The sequence below is a fragment of the Ochotona curzoniae genome, unplaced genomic scaffold (assembly GCF_017591425.1).
Source record: "Ochotona curzoniae isolate NIBS_2020 unplaced genomic scaffold, NIBS_Ocur_1.0 contig_3332, whole genome shotgun sequence".
Taxonomy (NCBI): Eukaryota; Metazoa; Chordata; class Mammalia; order Lagomorpha; family Ochotonidae; genus Ochotona; species Ochotona curzoniae.
In genome coordinates, this window is record NW_024465816.1 from 3598538 (window position 1) to 3619006 (window position 20469).

General features: G+C 42.2%; 1 protein-coding gene across 1 annotated transcript in view; it reads left to right on the forward strand.

The window, feature by feature from the left end:
* Nucleotides 1-1286: 1286 nt before the first annotated feature.
* Nucleotides 1287-20469, forward strand: part of UBL3 (ubiquitin like 3) — a 61421-nt gene continuing 42238 nt past the window's right edge. The window contains exon 1 of the mRNA XM_040979835.1: nt 1287-2387. Coding sequence (XP_040835769.1) covers nt 2361-2387 — 27 coding nt within the window. The 5' untranslated portion in view covers nt 1287-2360. The remainder of the gene's footprint in view (nt 2388-20469) is intronic.

The window sequence follows — 20469 nt, forward strand, 5'->3', positions numbered from 1 at the left end:
CTCCTCGAGTCAGGCGGCAGGGGCAGATACTCCCAACATTCTGTGAGTTTCTGTCTGATGAGACAAGCCCGTTTGGAGAGCTGGCCATGGGGAATGACAGTCTTCCGGACTCTGAGATCCCTCAGGACGGTGACTGGATCATTCATTTTTAATTTCCCAGTGCCTAGCAGAGTGTCCGGCACATCTGTCTCCTGAGTGAGAGAATGAGTGGCACCGTTTCACATCCCGTGACGTGTGATTATTAAGAGTGATTTATGTCCCATGCATGAAGTCATCCTCTCAAGTGCCTCCACCTTACCCCAGGAAGGGAAGCAAGGCTGGTTCACAGATGATGTCACAGTCGTAGGTCGGAGAGCTGGCTCCCAAGCTCCGAATCCACTAGCATTTTATGCAGGTGTTTTATCGAGCTGCCCTTTTGAAAGTACTTCGCCCAAGGACCAAGAAAGAGACCGGCTGGGATTCAGACGAACATTTGTGGTTTCTGTGTTGTGTTCCTAAATCTGGACTAGACACATTATTCACCCAAATGTCTCAACGACAGTTGCTCTCTGCTGTTAGTCAGTCCCTGCACAGGCTGTACAGGTCTTCAGTTCCACCAGGAGTTAGAATCTAGCAGCTAGCTTGGCAAACTGAATCCCCACCCAGTTTGTAGTAGTCATTTCCTGATATAGACTTGATGCACTATAGTATCTAATGCAGTGTTTGGTAATTTCAATTAACTAGATCGTAGCTTCACAGCTCTGAGTCTTCAAGTTACACATGTTCAAACATTCTCACTGCTTAATGAGATTCTTGTTCCTCTTGAACTTCTATGACCTTATAGGAAATCAATGATTGCTTCTGATCTTCAAAATGTAATATTGAGAGGAACTAAAAGAAATCCTTTTGCCAAAGGACTGGGAATTGCAGGAGCTGGGAAAGCTGCTGCAACTGTGTGTGCATATTATTCATGAGGAATGTCTCCGTGCAGAATGATTTCCCCGCAACCATTCACAGGATCACAGCATTCCCGGTAGCAGAGTATCTTCTAACTCCAAAGCAGTAGCTTCACCAAGCCAGGAACGGGGAGCTTTCCTTTCCTAGCAACTGTTGCTAGGAGGGGCGTGGCTTCGGAGACGCGAGAGGACGCGTTCGGCGCCCCCCACCGGGCCTGCTCCCCCGAGGAGACTACATTTCCCATGATGCCCGCGGGCGATCTCTTTAGTGACGCACTCGGTGTTCTCGAAGGGAGGGTGGGGGGCGCGGCGGCCGCGTGAGGGGCTCCGCGTTCCAGCCGGTGTCCCCGACTCGCGCCCGGGCAGCCGCCGCCGTCGCCATGTTGGTGTGAGAGGCGATGACAGGAGGCGGCCGCGGCGTGTGGGACTGAAAAGTGGAGGACGCCAAGGAGGAGGAGGAGGAGGAGACACAAAGCTCTGAGAGAGGAACCCCTTCCCGGGCTGAGGCGCGGGGAGGACCCGGCCCCTTCCGGGGAGCCGCCGGAGCTCGCGAGGCCGGGGCGGGGAGGAGAAGGCGGGGACGCGGGAGGCGGAGGCGGCGGAGCAGCGCCGAGCAGCCCGAGACGATGCGAGCCGAGCTCCGGCGCTGCCGGGAGGCGCTGGCGGCCTGAGCCCCGACGGCCGCTGGGCTGTGCTGCTCGCGCTCGCCCTCCGCGCGCGGGGAGAGGGGCTTGGGCGGCGGGCTCCCGGCTCACTTCCATGCCCTTGAGCGCGGCTCGGGCCGGCCCGGCTCTCCGCCCCGGCCACGGCGGCGGCGGCGCCAGTTGAGCCGTTGTTGTTTTTCTGTTTGTTTTGTTTTTCCTTTTTTTTTTCCCCCTCCCTCCTCCTCCCCGCGCCCGGGCTGCTCGGCGAGGTGGCCCCTGCAGCCACGCAGCGGCTCGCGCGTCCATGTGCCATAGCACTCTGTGTACCCGCGCGCCGGGGCGTTTTTTCTCCTGCTTAATGAAGACTTGACTCGGGAGCGAGTGTGAATCACTGCCGGGGCCGGGAAAGGAGGAAGGCGGATTTAACCCCCTCCCACCCCGCTCCAAGTCCGTGTGTCACTCGGCTCGGTCGGTCACCTGGCGCGGCCGGTCCTGAGGGCTGTCGCCGCCGCAGCTGCCCACCACCCGGAGACGTTGCTGCTCCGTCGCCCGCCACCTCGGTCGGGCCAGCACTTTGATTACGGAATAACTACTTCTGTTTATCTTTTTTTTTCATTATTATTTTTTTTTTGCAAAGCACATCACAAACCAGTTGACATCCTGAAGGTTGATTTCTGCAGCTTTTGAAGACTTTTTGATCTTTTTTGTTGGTTGTGTTTTAGCGTTTTTGTTTTGTTTTGTTTTTTTGGTGTAAACATCTGAGTGCTTGTCAAACGGCAAGATGTCCAGTAATGTCCCGGCGGATATGGTAAGTGAAGGATATACGTTGTGACACACTTTGATTTAATTTGCGGTTTCCAACCTTAGAGTGATCAGCAAGGGACGCCGGCGTGCGGGGAGCCTGGAGGAGGATGCCGGGGTTTGGAGGGGGGACCTGCCCAAGAAGCCGCCGGCGGTTGGGGGATTTGGAGAAGTTGCAGTTTACCATTTCTCCTTTTTTTTTCTCCCTCCCCCCGAAAAGTACTGCTTCAAAAAAAAAAAAAACCGATTTTTGTCGTTTTGGTTGTGAGTTCTCAAAACCCCGCGGAGAAGTCGAGAGAGACGGAACGAGGCAGAGGCAGCTGGCAGGGGGCTGCAAGCCTCGGAGCTCTCGTGTTGGAAAGGCTGCCCCCCAAAGCCGTCGGGGCCGGGGGTCGGGGGTCGGGACCAGGGATCGCGCCCTGGGCGCACGAACCTGCTGCCCCGGCGAGCGCACATACCCGGACGTGTTGGCTATTTCCTGTGAATGTGCCAGGGAGTCCGTGACATAACCTGGTAGACTTTGGAAGCGCTCACGAGCTTTGCTCCCATCGTGGAGTCGGAAACAGACCAACAGAAAGGCCTTTTGTTTATCGGCGCTTTTCTCCCCCCCCCCCTTTTTTTTGTGCTTGTTGAGAGTTAGATGGAAGCTTGGAGGGCTGCGGACTCTGTAACCCTGTGTGTAGCCTCGCCGCGCTGGCGGCGGCTTTTTGTGTGTTTGAGTGTGAAATGACGTTTTGCAGCTCCAGGCATCCAGAATGCTGTGAACCGAAAGTTGGGGGACCGTGTTTGTGAAAAAATGCAAGTTAGTGAGATTGTGCCTGAGAGATGAGCCTGAAGCCCAGCGGGGGGTGGCGGAAATAGAATTGCACTTGGCTGGTGATAGCCTTTGCAAACGTCATATTTCTGTGGGAGCAAGCCCCATTTACGCATTTTTAAAGGTAGGGAACATTAAGAGACCTCTCGGCGACGTGTTTTGATCTGGTGTTTTGATCTGGATTTGATCTTTAGACGTTTTGCTTGGGCTTGGTTTTGATGCGTGATTTCAGTGCCCACGACCACGGGGTTCTTTGAGGAGTCCTAGCACTCCTGCATTGTCCTTGTAGTTTTCCTGTCGCTCCCGAGAATAGCGGAGGGTGGCTGGACGTGGGCCCCTCCACCCTGCTCCTGAAGTTGCCGGCCGGGAAGTCCCATTTCCCCTGCCTGATGAGTGATGTGTGGGCTTGTCGCCTCCAGCCAAGATTTGTTTTCGCTCAAGCCTCCATTTTAGATCATCCTAGTGCCAGATAGGGTCACCCTAAGCACCACTTACCCTGTCACACAAGTCGTAATGAAATGGATTGATGTCATTAAAACCGTGCCAATACTTTTCTTCAGGCCCAGAGATGAAGACGGGCTGAAATGTGCGTAGTGTCAGTCGCGGACTGAGATAGTTTGGGGAATGCCTCCTCTTAAACCGCAGGAGGTTTTGGAAGCTGACCTTAACTTGAAGGGATCAGGAAGTAGGGGGCAAGCTTTTGTTACCAGTTGCAGTTACTAAACTCAAGCACCCGAGATGGTCCGTCCAGGCCCTGGTGATTGTGTGGTGCTTTGAGATCCCCTGATTAAAGGTGATCTGCAAGGGCAGAGCTCTATTATGTAATAAACACAGAGCGGCCGGCTGATGCTGTTGCAGAGAGGGAATGAGGAGTAGCGCGGCTCCCTGTCACAGTTCCGAGTATTTTTCCGGTCTTGTTTTCTAGCTGTTCAGCTTGTCAGGGGTTAAGATTGTGTTCTTCGATAACGCCTTTTGAACCCTTATTTGGTATTACTTACATTGCATTTTTGCTCGCCAAGTACCTCCATTTGATATATGCCTAACATTCTCAACTTTTTGAAAACACACTACGCCAGTAATTGTCTAGAAGTTGTCAGACACTTCATATTTGTAGGCAATTAATTTTAAGCTCACCTTCATGACAAACTGAGAAGTTTACCACTCTTTGGATCTTGGAAAGTCCATCTCACCACTCCCAAACAAATGTTTTCCAAAACATTCCCTTTGCTGCACAGTTCTAAATTGTTGCCTTCCATACATTTGCAAGCCTGAATATATGCATTATATACATTTTTTCTAGGTGCAGTAAAACGTTAAGCTTCCTAAGTGTTGACAGCTAGTATGTACTATGAGAAATAAACATGACAGTGTTTTGCAGTTTAATGGTGTTTGTGGCTTGTACAGAAAATCCTGCTGGGGGGATGAGTGAAGTTATAACCGTTGTCATATTTTAATTAGAGGTAATTCAATCTTATGCTACAAAAATTGCTAAATGTGTGGGTTTTTTTTCCAGCCACTATGATCCTGACTTTAGAATCAGTTTTTAAAATGTCAGTTTTTGTTTTGTAAATAGAAATCACACTTAAAATTTATTATTAAACATTCAGTACTTCTGTATATCTACCATAAAAGGTGTCTCATTTTTGATATCCAAGTTTAACCATTTTTTGGAGGGAGGAGCTTCACTCTAATGTAGGGATTTGCTATACCCTTTAAAAATAATGTGCAGTTGATATGCTCCTAATTAACATTCTACAATATGTATGTCCTAAAAATATTATGAATGCATTTACATGAAATACTGAGTTTTTTTCCTTTTCTGATTGCATTTGAATTAGATTTACTAACATTCTCAGTGTAGTAATTGTGAAAAATGTGAAAATGTCTGAACAGAATGTCGATACTGTACACAGGCATTATGTTTAAATGATTCCGTTCCTTTACATCTTTTTTTTCCAGACCAGATAGATCATAGTTCATGATTGGGCAGTATTTTTCTCATATAATTTTAGCATGATTTAATGTTAATCAGCATTGACTTTCAGTAGGAAAAGGTTTGTTATCGGTGTTAGTAATGAAGCGTAAGATTTGGTAGATAAGGTGGTGATTTTGTTTTCTGAATCGGAAAGGATACCAACAATTGCATCCTTAAGTTCGTGAAAATATTATATGCCACAAATTTGTGGTATTATTTAGCACTTTTATCTTAAATTGTATTTTATTATATCCCTGTAATGGAACATTCAGCCTGAGAGGGAAATTAACATTGAAAAGAGCAATTTTGATATTTGAAATGTTACAGTTGATTGAAGTAAAGCCCTGTCTTTAAAAACTATTAATGTTGAAATTGTAGCAGACGTAACAATTTGTAGTCCCGGGTTGAAGGAGATAATGAGAAATGAAGATTTTTTTCATTGTATCTTATGTGCTAAATTAGTATCTATTGTGATTTTTGACATGTATTTTCCATTCATGTAAGAAATATTGGAGCCCTCTTGTGGACAGGAAATTACTAAAATGAATTTCCTTTCAAAGTAAATCTTTATTCCAAGTTCAAGTAAAATGACAGATTGACAGATGTAGAAACACCGGGGAAAGGCCATGTTGAGTAAAAGATTTAGAGAATAGAAAATTATTAACCCTGAGAAAAGTGTACCAAGATCTAATGCCAGAAGAGTTTTATAGTTGGAGCTGCAGCTTATAACTATGTCTGCTAGCCCCTCATTTCAAATATAAATTGGTAGGTTTTAGAAGATAGAGGATAGATAAATACACGGCCAGCCCTCTTATAACCACCGCCTTTATTTCTGTGGATTCAACCAACTTTGGGTCAGAGATGCTGAGGAATAAGGTTTTTGCCTGTACTGGACATGCTTGTCACTGCCTCAGCAGTACAGTGTAACTGTTACAGCACTGGCTTTGTGTTAGATGGGCTAAGCAGTCCAGAGATGGTTCAGGTGCGGAAGCAGAGGTATGTAGGGTTGCACACAAAGATAATGCCATTATATCGAAGGTCCTTGAGCATCTTGTAGAGTTTGATTTGGGCTAGGTAGGTATGTGCCTTAATGGGTAGCTTGACAAGTAATATATCTCTAAATTGTTTTTTCTTTATTGTGTCTTATATTTGGTGTTTGAAATTAGATGTTTTATTATGAGAAATTATTTTCTCCAGCATTGAGTGCCTCCTTTCTGGCTTGGAATCCTGCTGTTGCTCTTGTCCCCTCCTCTAAAACAACCTCAAGTTCCTTTGATCCTGCATTGTCTATCCCTTGGTTCGCTCCCCAAATAGCTGTTAATAGCCAGAGCTGTGCTGGTCCAAAGCCAGGAGCCAAGAGCTTTGTTTGGGTCTTCCACGTGGGTGCAGGAACCCAAAGCCAGGGACCATCCTCCACTGCTTTCCCATGCCGTTAGTAGGTAGCTGGATCATAAGTGGAGCATCTGGAACTATATGGGATGCTGCTACCACAGGCAGAGGATTATTCCAGTATGCCACCATGCTGGCCGCACATCTGCCATAATTTCTAAGTTAAAAGAGACATTTCTTCATTCAGGAAACGTTACTATCATTGTTTCTTGTGGAAAAAGCAGTTATTGTTCCATACTATAACTGTTGACAAAGGTGTTAATATAAAAGTAATGTCTGTTTTTGTTACCACATTAACCATGAAAAGTTACATTTTTTGGCAATAAAACTTGAAGTTATTTAAAATCAGTGAGTAAAGTACTGATGGCTCTATTTTCATACCGTGTTAACAGTAAAAGTGCTTTATGGACTGCCACATCTAACTTCTTAAATGTACTCTTTGGTTTTCAAATTTTCATTCTAGGAAAGAAAAGGGAAAGTAACTAGAACTCATGTTAGCTTGGACACCCTGGGTACTAAGTCATTCTGAATCAGTCAATTCTGAGCACTCTTCATCTAAAATTGGCAAGTTTAACATTTTTGGGTTTCTGTCACATTTACCTAAATAGAATATACTCTTCTGAATTTATTTTTGATTATTCAGTGCCACCATCTGAACAATATTGATTGTGCTTAGTAGTATTTATAAGGTATCTGTAATGCAGTATTCATCGGCTGGCCGCAACCAAGTGGCCTCAGTTCTTAATGTACAGCATTGTGCCTCCTTCGACTAGAGCAGCATTTTATCGAATGAAGTGAAGCCAGACAGTTGAAATGTGGAAATAAAATGTTGGAACTTCTGTAGTGCTCCCCAAAGTGCTGATGGTGACGGCTTGATCGTGTGTGTGTGTGTGTGTGTGTGTGTGTGTGTGTGTGTGTGTGTTGCATGGATTGGCTGTCAGGTTTCACCTGGTACAGATTGAGGCTGCCACGGTGTGATTTAAGAGAAGATGTGGGAATTCTGTAATGTAGATGCTAACACCAGTGCCAGAAGTTTCTCAGAATTGTTCTAATATAGTGTATAGTTACTTTTAAATACTCTAAAAATATCTGAAAGGAAGAAGGGTAGCTGTCATCTGCTGGTTCATTTCTCAAATGCCCTAAATGACAGGAGCTGAGCCAGAGTCCCAGGGATTCAGTGCAGGCCTCCTCCCTGGACAACAGGAACCCAGTTCCCTGAAGCATCACTGCTCTTCCCGAGGTGCGCAATAGCAGGAAGCTGGCCTCAGGAGCTGGAGCTGGGACTCAAACCCTGCCACTCTGATGTGGGGAGTGTGGGACGTGGGCATCTTAACAAGCGTCTCAATGGCTTCACTGAAGAGCTGTCCCTTAAGAGAATTTAAAGATGAGTCACACATTTTTATTACAGAGAATTCTAGATGTTGATCTTTTCCATGCTGACAAGAGATTTTTTAATTGTATGTAGTCTATCATGTTTTTGTGGGGGAAAAAAAAGCCATTAAGTTGTCTTTTAAAAAAATGACATTGTAAACAATTAGTGGCAGCCCTGCATGTTGGCTCAGTGGCTAAATCCTTGCCTTGCCATCAGCCAGAATCCCATATATCAATGCCGGTTCGTGTCCCAGCTTTCCCACTTCCCACCTAGCTCCTGCTTGTGGCCTGGGAAAGCAATAGAGGAGCGCCCAGATCTGTGGGAACCTACACTCACATGGAAGGCGAGAAGCAGCTCCTGGTTCCTGGCTTCGGATTAACTCAGTTCAACTCAGCTCCAGCTGCTGTGGCCACTTGCGGGGTGAACCAGCAAATGGAAGATCTTTTCCTCTTTATCACCTCTCTGTAAATCTGCCTTTTCAGTAAAAATAAAAATAAATCTTAGAAAAAAAAAATCAGTGAGGAAAAAAAACCAGCCTGCTTTTCAGGAGAAGCTGATAGAAGACAGCATTTTGAAAACATGTTTGGGTGTTTACAGTCTGTTGAAAAAGCTTTAGAAAGAATTTCAGTAGACTTTGGATCCATAAAAAACAAAAAACACTTTATAAAAATATTTGGCATCATAAAAATAAAATTTTAATAATTTGACTTTAGTTGGTGGTAGAATGGAAAGAAAGTGATATCATAATTTGGTGAATTAGTAAGTTCTATTTCATGTGGGACTGCATGCATCTTTATGTGCTGAGTATGTCAGCTGTGACTGACAGCTCCTAAAACTAAGTTTTCAAAATGAAATGAACTTCACACTCTAGGGAATTAGGAATTTTTTTTAAGGAGGCTTATTCAATAATGGTTCTCTCATATGGCAATAGTAATTGTATTTTTATCAAGATCAAAACAAATCAGGATTTAAAGTAGTCAGTAGGTTAAATGCTAGTGAAGGTAAAAATGAAGACTGTCTTTTAGTTTCTGTTTTGGAATGTTTTGTGCATGTGAGATTGTTCATCAGAGCACACATATGTAGGTCTATGCACAGATGTCGTGCTTAGGCTGTTCGGTCAGATTTCAAAGCCAGTGTGCTGGATGACGCAGTTACTGGGTGTTTCATCTTCTTGGGTTTGGTATTGGCACATCTTCTGTCTCTTGCCTTGTTTAACAGTCCCATTGTTTTCTTGTTCTCTGTCAGCAGTTGCTCTGGGCATGGAAACTAGGTTTTAAACATTTATTAGAATAATGTGGTTTTCAGGTGTTGTGTGTAATAATACACAATCTTGATTTTGTCAACTTCTGTCTGTTTTGGTTGCTGACTATTTGTGAGATGTATTTTCTGGCCCTTTGTCATGTTTTGCAGGGATATAAATTGTTTATTAGAACTAGCTGGCTAGTTTAAAAAATAAAATTATGTCTGTAGCTTTACTTTGATCTCTTGGAGGAAAGAGAAAATTGATCTATGTTGTTTATTTCTTATTTACCAGGTGTGTGGGTGTGGCATTTTACTTTAGTCTTCTTAGGAACCCACTAATGCCCTTCAGGTAAAAACTTGGAGAACACATCTGTGGTGAGATAAGTCCTCAGGTTAATTGACCTGCAGCCAGGAACAGCACCCTGAGGAAACCTCTAGGAGTTTTTCCAGTATGAGAAGTGGAAGAGATTTTGGGCAGGCTTTTAAAATGGGAACAGTGCCATGGTTCAACAGGCAAATCCTCCATTCTATGTGGATGCAGATTTGTGTCCCTGCTGCTCTGTTTTTGATCCTGCTGTGTACTTATGACCTAGGAGGGCAGCAGAGGATAGCCCACGTCCTTGGGATCCTGCAGCCGCCTGGGAGACCCCATGAAACTCCTGGCTTCCAGCTTCTGAGTCTCAGCTCTGGCTGTTGCAGCCATTTGGGAGTGAACCAGCAGATGCAAGATCTTTCTCTGTCTGTCTCATTCTTTGTGACTCTGCTTTTCCAATTAGGAAAAATAAATAAATAAAGGCTGTGTTGAAACATACTAAGGAGGATTCAGGGTGGTGGGATCCTGGATGGAGTGCTGGTGCAGATGAGAGAGTGGGTCTCTGAGTAGCCTAGGACGCTGCAGCAGTGAGGGGGCTGCAGAGGGTGATAAAATGGCAGTAGTTCAGCACACAGCACATGGCTGGTTGCTTCGGAGTTGCACTGTGGCCTTGGGAGAGACTCTTGGTTTTCCCGTTTCTGCAGGCATTATGGGAGTCTCAGACATTACAGTCCGATTATAGACACGGCTCGTTCTTGTTTTTTCACAGCCTAGGTTCAGAGAGGGCTAGGAATTTGAGATCCTGTGGCTGGGGAAAGTTGAGCTAGGATAGGAATTGGTTTCTGATCTAAATGATACAAATCCCTAACTCTTTTCCAGTACGTGAGCAAACATTGCTTCATTCCCAAGGCCCAATTGTCTGAGCAGAGTGCCTTGGAATTCCTTCCCAATACCTTGAGCCATGCAGTCACTGCTGGTTGGTCTGAGCCAGCCTGGGAGAATAGAGGTGAGAACTTTTATATGTCCTTATAGAGTACTAAATGATTTCTAGATGGAATGATTTTAATCAAGGTTGCCTATCTTACTAGTTGTAAAAATTTAAAGGCTATTTTCTGTAAACTGTTGGAAGTTTGAGTTTTCTGCTGTGTATATTCATTATTGTAGGATTTTCCTGTAAATGTATCACTTCTACTTGCTTTATAATATCTAACAAGAATATTATTTGTAAAGGATTTACATTTGTTTTTGTCATCATACTATAGTTGATTATATGTAATGCAGACTGTTGACTGATTCAAATCTGGTGGAATTTTTTATTTGGACAATTTTCTATGCCTGGATTTTTGTTTTTTTATGACTAGATTTTAGAAAGAAAATGTTCTTTCTACTGAAGAAAATTATCAAAGTTGGCACTTTAATCTTGTTTATGCGTTTGATAGTTCATTAGGTCTAGGCAAAATACTCTCATGTATGTGTATAGACCTACATTATATAATTTTTAATATATAAATTATTTAGTTAATTGCATATTCATAGCGCTATCTTTTTTTCTTTTCTGCTGTAACAGAAGACCACAGGCTGGGCTAAGTATAAATAATGAAAGTCTGTTTGCCTCATTGTTTTCAGAGGTTGGAAAGTCTGAAATGAAGGAACCTGTGGTGAGGACCTTGTACATTGTAACTTGGCAGAAGGCATCAGATAGGTTGAGGGTGGGAGCAGGAAGGAAAGGTAGGGAGAGGAAAAAGGTGTGACCTCCCCCACCCTCACTCTTTGCTCTTTTTTTTAAAAAAATTTTCTTTATTTGAAAGAGTTTTAAAATTAGAGAAGAAAAAGCACAGATCTTCCATCTGGTGGTTCACTCTGAAGATGAGCCAAGCATCCCTAGGCAGGGCTTGGCGGAAGCCAGGGGCGAGGAGCGTCATCTATTTTGTGGGTGGCAAGACCCAGGCACTTGGACCATCTTTCGTTGCTTTTCAGAGCCATGCAGAGAACTGGATCAGAAATGCGACACATTAGTCATTCAGGAGCATGTTATTTAACTTAATGGCACTGTAAATTTCTTGTGTTTTTTTTTTCCTGTTGTTAATTCTGTTTTGTAGCTTTTCATTTAAGGGGATGTATAGTAACTGTAATGGAGACTGTCATATCCCATGGTATGTTTAACTTCATGGCATTGTAAATTTCTGTTTTTCTTCCTGTTGTTGATTTGGTTTTGTGGCTTTTCAAAGCCACAAGGAGGGGATGTATAGTGATTATAGTGGAGACTGACATGTCCAGATGGGAGGCTAAGGTTCAGTATGCATCTCTACTTCCAGATGGAGAATGGAATCCCAGTGAATATGGTAGATGTATCTTGACAATAGGATGCTGGACTCTGCCCTTGTCCATGCCCATAATGATGGACTTATGACTGTTTATGAGGAACCATACTGTTGTAATAATATGGGGGAACTCAGTGAGGCGGGGATTTGGGGAAGGGATAAGGGAAGTCCCAGAGCCTATGGAACTGTATCATAAAATGATACTAATAGAAAAAAAAAAAAACCAAAAGAAAAGTGGAGCAGCTGAGAGCCTGGGTGATTGGCTTAAGTACATAGGTTACTGTTGCTGCAGTAGCAGCTCCAGGTGGAATTCTTGGCTGTTGCAGCCATTAAGATGAAATCTCTGTGTCTTTCCCCTCAAGCCTTTTATTGTTATTCAGCCTTTCAGATAGCAAACATTGAAAAGCTGCCATAAACTGTGATGTAATGAATGTTCTTAAACAGGTCTCAGTGCCTTGTCTGATGATCTCTTAAGAAAGATATATATCAATAGGGGAGGGAGGGGCAGGAGAGAGATTTATTTCCTAAATTTAAAATATCCTTGATTTTGAGGATAAGCTTAGAGTTTTTCATTGTGCTATTAATGTGTTTTCAAATATGCTAGATTGTACTTGATTTAGAATGCTTTCATTTTTGTTCCTGAGATGATTGGTTAGCAGTTTTAATTTCCTCCTGAGGTCTGGCAGGTGTTAAGTTTCAAGGTTACATTGACCTCAGAAAATGAACTGGAAAATATTTTTCACTTTCTAGAAATTTGTGAAGATTGATCTTATTTCTTCCATGAATGTTCAAAACAGTTCACTGGGAAGCCATCAAGTTTTCTTGTGGAAATTATTGATTCTTGTCTTTGCATACAGATAAGACTTTTGATTTTTGTAGTGTGCAGTGAGACCTGCTTTTTAAGCCCGCTTTTTGGTAGACTCTTTCCAAAGGGCCAATTTTCAGATTTGAAATTTGCAGCTTACTTTCACATGGCTTCTGGTGTTACCACTAGTTCTTTCTACTTTAAAAAATTTTACTATTCTTTTTTAATTCTCTTAAAATGGGCACTTAAATAATTAATTTTCAACCTTTTAAAATTTGTATACATTTTATGTTTATCAAATTTCTTTAAATGCAGTGTTAACCAAATCTCACAAGTCAAAGATATGTTGTTGTTTGTTGTCACTTAATTCAGAATATTTCTCAGTTTCCATTATGCTTTCTTCTCTGGCCTATAGATGCATTACTGAATATTTAAGCATTTTGGAGACTTTCTGCCTGTGCTTTGTTATTAATGTCTAATTCTACTGGAATTTATCCTGTAATTACAGTTGTTGGCACCTACTTTATTGTAAGTTTTTAAAAATTGAGTGTAGTGTGGCATATATTCAAGTTTATTGATTATGTTCAGTCTAGCATATCATTATCGTTTGAGAGACACTGTTAAAGTTTCCAGCTATATGAAAATTTGCTCATGTGCTCCTGTTATCTCAGATTTTGTCTCATATTTTTCATATTTTAGATTATTAGCTACAAATCAATTTATGATTGTTTATTTTCCAATTCAATCACTCCTGTTATTTTTATATCTAGTAGTACTGTTTTGCGTTAAAGCATACCTTTATGATTAGTATAGCTTGCCCTTGGATTCTTTTTTTTGAGATTTATTTATTTTTATTGGAAAGGCAAATTTACAGAGATAAGGAAAGATCTAGAGAAAGATCTTCTGTCCACGGGTTTACTCCCCAAGTGGCTGCAATGGCCAGAACTGAGCTGATCTGAAGCCAGGAGCCAGGAGCTTCATCTGGGTCTCCCACATGGTTGCAGGGTCCCGTGGCTTTGGGGTTGTCCTCCATTGTTTTCCCAGGCCACAAGCAGGGAGCTGGATGAGAAGTGGAGCAGCCCAGACATGAACCACCAGTGCCTATATTGGATCGCAGCTTGTGCAAGGCGAGGACTTTAGGCACTAGGCTACCACGCTGAGTCCTGCCTTTGGATTCTGATGTTTTTCATTTCAGCCTGTCTCTGTCTTTATACTGAAGATGAGTTTCGTTAAGTATCACATAGTTAGCTTTTGTTTCTTACTTGGTTTGATAATCTGTTAAGCATTTAATGCAATTATGTTTGAGGTTATTTGAGTTTGAATTGCCTATTTTAGGTGGATCTTTTATAATTTTACACCCCCATTTCTTGTTTTGAGTTAGTAAACATTCTGTATTTCCCGGTTTAGTTACTGGGAAGTAATCTAGAGATTGCAGTGTATTTCCTTGACTTGAGTCTGTCTGCCTCTGTGACTTTCAGGACAACAGAAGGGCCTTATAACACCTTAATCCCTTTACTCCTATTCTAGATTTTATTTTATTTTTAAAACTCTTATGTATGAGAAAGAGAGAGGAAGGAGAGGAGAAATAGAAAGGGGAGTGGAAGCAGAAATGCTGTTCTTGCTGGGTCCCTTTGCAAATGCTCCAAAGGTCTGCAGCTGGACTAAGGCGCCGGAGTCAGGCATTCAGCGCAGGTCTGGATCCACGTGGGTGCTGGGACCCTGCCTCCCACTGGAACCAAGAGCCCAGTACTCTGTTTTGGTTTCTGGATGACTTAACTCTTAGGCCAAATGCCTGCCCCTGATTTGTTTTATCTTTATATTTTTATTATATTTATTTGAGTAGAAGAGAGAAATCTTATCCTCTGGCTTACTCCTCAAACACCCGACTGCCGTGATTGAGACAGACCAGAGTTGGGAGCTAAGAACTCAACCCAGTCTTCTGTGTGGGTGGCAGAGGGTGGGTGGCACTGGAGCCGCCATCACCTCTTTCTGGAGTCTGCATTTATAGGGAGCTGACGTTAGGAACAGAGCTGCAAGCAGAACACAGGAATCATAACTATTGCATTAAATGCCCACCCCCTTGCTGTAGTTTTCAACCCCAGCCCATTATTGTTGATGAAATAATGATAACAATTATAATATTGTTTAATGTACTCATTACTCATTTTAATTTGTCCTCACGTTTGTTTTTCCTTTGTTGCTTCAATTGTGTCTGGGTAGATTTCCTTTTATGTAGGGAGCTTCCTTTATTTAGTATTACTTTTAGTGCAGACTTCTGATAATTCTCTATTCTTGCATGCCTGAAAAATGTCTTCATTTTGTCTTCAGTTCTAAAGAGTTTATTAAGCACTTTCAAGGTGGCTTTTTAAATGTCTTTCGGCTCACAGTGTGTTTGTTAAGTCAGCTTTTGGTCTTATTATTGTTTCTTTAAACGTAAAATGTTTTTCTTGGGCTGTTTCAAAGATTTTATCTTTGAGTTTTCAGCAGTTTCACTATGATACGCTTATGTATGGCCTGGCTTCTTTTTTCTTTTTCCCAAAATTATTTTGCATGGAGCTTTTTAAAGATTCTTATTTGAAAGACAGATTTTGCAGAGAGGTCTTTTCATTCACTGGTCTGTTTCCCACATGGTTGCAAATGCTGGAGCTGAACTGATCTGCTGGGAGCCAGGAACTTGCCCCCGTCTCCCACATGGTGCAGGGGCCCAAGGACTGGGACGCTCTCTTCTGCCTTCCCAGGCCAAAAGCAGAGAGCTGAATTGAAAGTGGAGTGGCTAGGACATGAACTGGTGCTCGCGCGTATGGGGAGCCAGTGCCACAGAGAGGAGGGTCAGCTTGATATAGTCCGCTGTGCCTGCCCGAAACTTTTAAAATATATTGGTGTGTCTTGAGTTTGCTTTTCATTACTTTGGGAATTTTCTTGGCTAATATTCTTTATTCTGTCTCCTCAGTTTCATTTTAATATTTCTTAGATTCTGTTTTTGTTCTGGGACTGTAGTTACAGTTTCCTAGATATTGTCACTCGTCCCATTCCCTTTTTTATTTCTTCTCTCTCACTTTCTATATTTTCTACTAATGTATCTTCTATTTCTAGTATGCATTTATACCTAGTTACTGATTTCTTAGCCTTGGCTTTTGTATTGTAAGTATTAAAATTTACATGGATGCATCTTTTCCTGAGCATATTAATCATTGTTGGGAAATTCTTGAGTAATTTTTGTAATAGCCAGCTCACCTGTGGGTCTATTTTTACAGCCTATTTTTTGATTCTTTTTTTTTTTTTTCCACCCGATACTGTGGTTTCTTTTTTGGAGGGATAGGTATGTTTTATTAACATTGTGATCCAAATTTATAGATGTGAATGATGGTTGTCTTTCTCCAAGTAGGATTTAATATTCTACGATGGCAGTTAGAACATTGATCACTTTAATTCATCAGTGATTGATGTGACATGTGGCTGAATGCAGGAAATTCTAGGGAGAATTTAAGCTTCAGTTAAAGTTTGGCGTGTTTGTGAAGATCCCTCTTCCTGGGGGAGTTCTGAATTTTGTGTATTATCAGGCTGGTGAAACATCTGATTAGTTTTTAGCTCTTTTAAAAACATCTTTCTGCTGGGTTTTTTTTTTTTTTCTTTTTCTGAATTTCAGACCATGTTATTTACACTTTAGTACATTGCTGGAGGATGAGTTGAGCAGAATTTTGATTTGTTTCTTTGAAGTTCGTTTTTGCCCAGGATCCTGCCTGACAGAATTCCAGTTCTTTTTTTGTTCCCTTCCTCATATTTGAAAGCAGAAAAACAGAGAGAAATTGATTCTACCAAGAGACAGAAATGGATAGTATGGGTTGGTTCACTTCCCAACTGCCTGCAGTAGCCGTGGGTGAGCTGGGCTGAAGCCAGGGGCCCTGAACTGTGTGGGTCTCTCACGTGGGTCACAAGAACCCATTAACTGCAGCCATCATACACGGTTTCTTAGGGTGCACATTAGCAGGAACTGGGATGAGAAAGGGAGCCTGGATTTGAACCCAGGGACTCATGCTAGTGGGTATAGGCTCCCCCAAGTGGCATTTTAACTGCTGTGCCAAAAACCCACACTATTTTTTCTCTGCCCAGTCCCAAAAGACAATTTTAAACCTTGAAATTCTGCCTTTGGCTTGACATTTTATTCTGTACTGGCAGTTAGAGGGTTGAGGTACCTTCTTTTCTTGGAGGATCTTTGCTTCTTATGTCTTGGTCCCTAATTTCTCTCCTGTGCCTTCAAATAATTGAGGTTGTTCTTATTTATGCCAGAGCTTCCAAGAGTTTGTAGAAAATGGAGTTAATGTGCATTATTTGAATCATTTGACGTTCCCTCCTTGGTTGTTGTCCAGTGGGAAATTCAGTCTGGTACTGCTGTTCCTTCAGAGCTAGATTTTAATACCCTTTCTTTTTGTGCCTTGGCTCTGTGTTTTGGTGTCTCTACCGTGTCACTAGTTCTGTCTTGTATCCTTCAAATACCTAAAGTAGCTGAAGTTAACTCAGAACTTAGCTATATTGCTTACCAGGTTATTATTTGCCAAGCCCTAGCTTAAGTCAGACATCTGCTGGAGTCATTCATGATCCCTCTTTTTCCCTTATACTCATGTCCAATTCATTTCAAAGTGTGTCTGGAATCTATCCACTTCTCTTCCTTTCCATGGGGTAACTTGAGTGCCTGCATCACCTCTCTCCTGGACTGCTGCCTTGGTCTTGGAACTAATCCTTCTATTTACATCCTCCTGTAATACCTTTTTAAAAATAGTGTGAGTGACTGCACTGAAGAATAAATTTTCATAGAATAGAATCACAGCTTGTTACTATGGCCTTTCAGGGTGCTCCTGCATGATCTGACTCCTGCCTTTTTCAATGATCTCACCTCGTCTGAATTACTGGGCTTCAGTTAGGCTAAGGCTGAGTTCCTTTTTGGTTCCTCAGACATGCTGCAGGGTCTTGTCCTTAGGTGGACTGAACTTTCGTGCATAGTAGTTCCCTTGCCTAGGATACTTATCAGTGTGTTTCTGTACCTTCTCTGTTTAGCTTTTCTCTAAACTACCATGTCTAAGACTACCCTCACCTATTTAAGTTCTGTCTCAAGATTCTCATTACCAGTCTCCACGGCACTTACTAAACTTCAATGTGGTAATTCATGCATTTAATCTCTCCAGCAGATATTTTCCATTTGCCACTATAACCAGTACTTTGGTAGGATACCTTTTGTATGTCAGGCATTGTATCAAGCTTGTTACTGGAAACATTTTATTCTCCCAAAACAAATAAAGAGAAGCAAGAGAACAGGCTTACCTAGGAAGGTATGGTGGTAGCCACCTTTGATTACAGAGGAAAGTGAACCTTACTCATGCTGAAGTCATCCTGTTAAAGGTGGACTTTTTTTATATTCTAGGATTTTTTTTTTAAGCTTTTCATCTTTTGACCATTTTCACCCCTTTTATTTCAGATCTTCATGTCATTTTGCTGTATCTTAAAGCCAGTGGTTTTAGTTCAGTCTTCTCGCTATATCCTTGTGGGATTTGTTCCAGGACCCCTTCACCTGCAGATAACCAAAATCCATAGATGCGCTCAAGTTCCTAGATAAAATTATGTGTTTGCAAATAATCTCTGCATTTTCTGCTGTATTCTTTAAATTATCCCTAAATTAACTTGTAATACCTCAAGCAATGTAAGTACTATGTCAATAGTTGTTAAATTCTGGTGTTTATAGAATGATGGTAAGAAAAAAAATCTGTGCCCAGTATGGATAAAATTTAGGAACTTTTCATTTCTCAACATAAGCTCTTGAGAATTGAAAATTTTTGTCTGTTTTAAAGACTCCTTTAATAATTGGAAACAGAAAGTGAGAAGCAGATCGTCTCTCCTTGGGCTGCATCTTGGCCAGGCTGGAGACAGGAGATTGAAGCAGGTCTCCTGTGTGGGTGGCAGTTCCAACCCTTGGACCATCTTCCACTGTGTTCCCTGGCCGTGCCCACGTAGTTGAGTGTTCAGTGGAGGAACTGGGACCCAAGCTGAGCCTCCATGGGATGCCGGCCTTGGAGGCACCACAGCACCATAGTTTTAAAATTCCATTTTTTATCAACCCTTATATGTTGTGTGCAGTATGTTAAGTTGTGAGAAGTATTGCAGGGGGAAATACAGCAGGAAAGAAAGAGAGTGTTAAAGATGGCTGTGGTGTTTGGTTTGAGCAGTGTGGTCAGGGGAGCACTGCCTGCAGTGTTGGTATTGGTGTGAGGGTGTGGAGTTGGAGAGCAGGCCCTGCAGCTGTCTCAGGAAATAATATAGTCCAGGCAGAGGAAATACGTCCTCATTGGATTTCTTGTTTCCTCTTTAGCTGCACAGTTTCTTCTTCCAGTCCCATAAGTTTTTGAGTTTCTGATGTCTTGTCTCTGCCCTCTGTGTAATCTAAGTGATCTCATTATTTTATGATCTGAAGAGAAACCAGAGTATGATCTCATTATTTTCCTCATTAATTTGGGTAGCACTCTTTTTTTTTTATTCCCAGTGTGCCAGATAGATCTTGTCAGTAGAGAGAACTAGTTTTTCCTTTAATGTCTCTGAAATCAGTTCCTCTTCTCCATCAAGCAGGTTTCCATGTAGACGTCCTCTTTTATCCATATTGTTTCCCCGGTTTATCTTTAAGAAGGCAAATCTCCTCTAATGGCTGGCACACAGATCATTCCAGGTCAGGCTCCTTAACGTGTGGCATTAAGGCTCTTGGTAGTGGGCTGCTGTTGCCTGCTTGGGTGTACCTCCTGTTGAGTTGCAATGAATCCCTGCTTGCCTGCAAATCTTTGTGTTGGTGTTTATGCCTCTCTCTTTGAAGCTGCAGAGCTGTTCCTTTCACCTTAGAATGCACCTCTCTTCTTGCACCCTTTGCATCTGAGACTTGTCTGCAATTGCACTGTTAATTCCTTGGTAATGTCTTAAAACTTTGTCAAGCAGCTGACAGTAAGTAAAACATGTTCAGTAACTGTAAACCAAAAGTGACCATTGAGGCTGAACTGCCTCCTGAGAGGGACCTTTAAAACTAGCCAGCCTGGCAGGTTTCCTTTTTCCTGCAGGGGCTGCCCATCATAGAAAGCACCAATTCCAGAGGACGGGCTAACTTAAATCCCAATTAGGCTCTGCTTTGGTAGCCAGGAACTTCTGCATAGCAGTGAGCCTTACTGTACTGTCATAATACCAGATGACCAAGGCCAGATATGTAGAGAAAGTAAATAAAGGAAGGGAGCTAGGTAAAAGGCTTGAGAGCCTAGGAAGCTAGTTTGGAATTAGGATCTTGCCTCAGTTGTTCCCTCATAAATATTACTCTAGTACTTGTGATTTGTAAATACTTTTATCTCTGCCTGATTAATCAGACCCCTGTACTAGCATAGTGTTTGATACCCAAACAGTACAAGTGTTGAATTAACACTGTAAGTCTGTCAAGTAGAATTTGGCACAGTGTTAGCAATGTTCTTTTTTGTGTGTTGTTCGATAAAGTAGCCACTAGCTAGCACATGTGGTTGTTGAATATTTACAGTGTAGAAAGTATGACTAAAGAACTGAATTTAAAAATTTTATTTAATTTAAATGAAAATAGCTATGTGTGGCTATTGGCTGCTATATGGGACATTGGTTTACATAATTTTCTCAGTGGACAAAACAGATCTGTCACTTATTTTTGTCTTGTATTCCAAATGGTCACAGAATGCTAAGCTTTTAGCATGATTTTTTGTGATTTGCATTTTTGTTTTGTTGTAGTGTCAACATCCATTATTTGTTTCTTTGTATATACTATCATCAGTCCACTTTGGTTTAGACAGAAATATAATCCAACTTGTTGAATTGT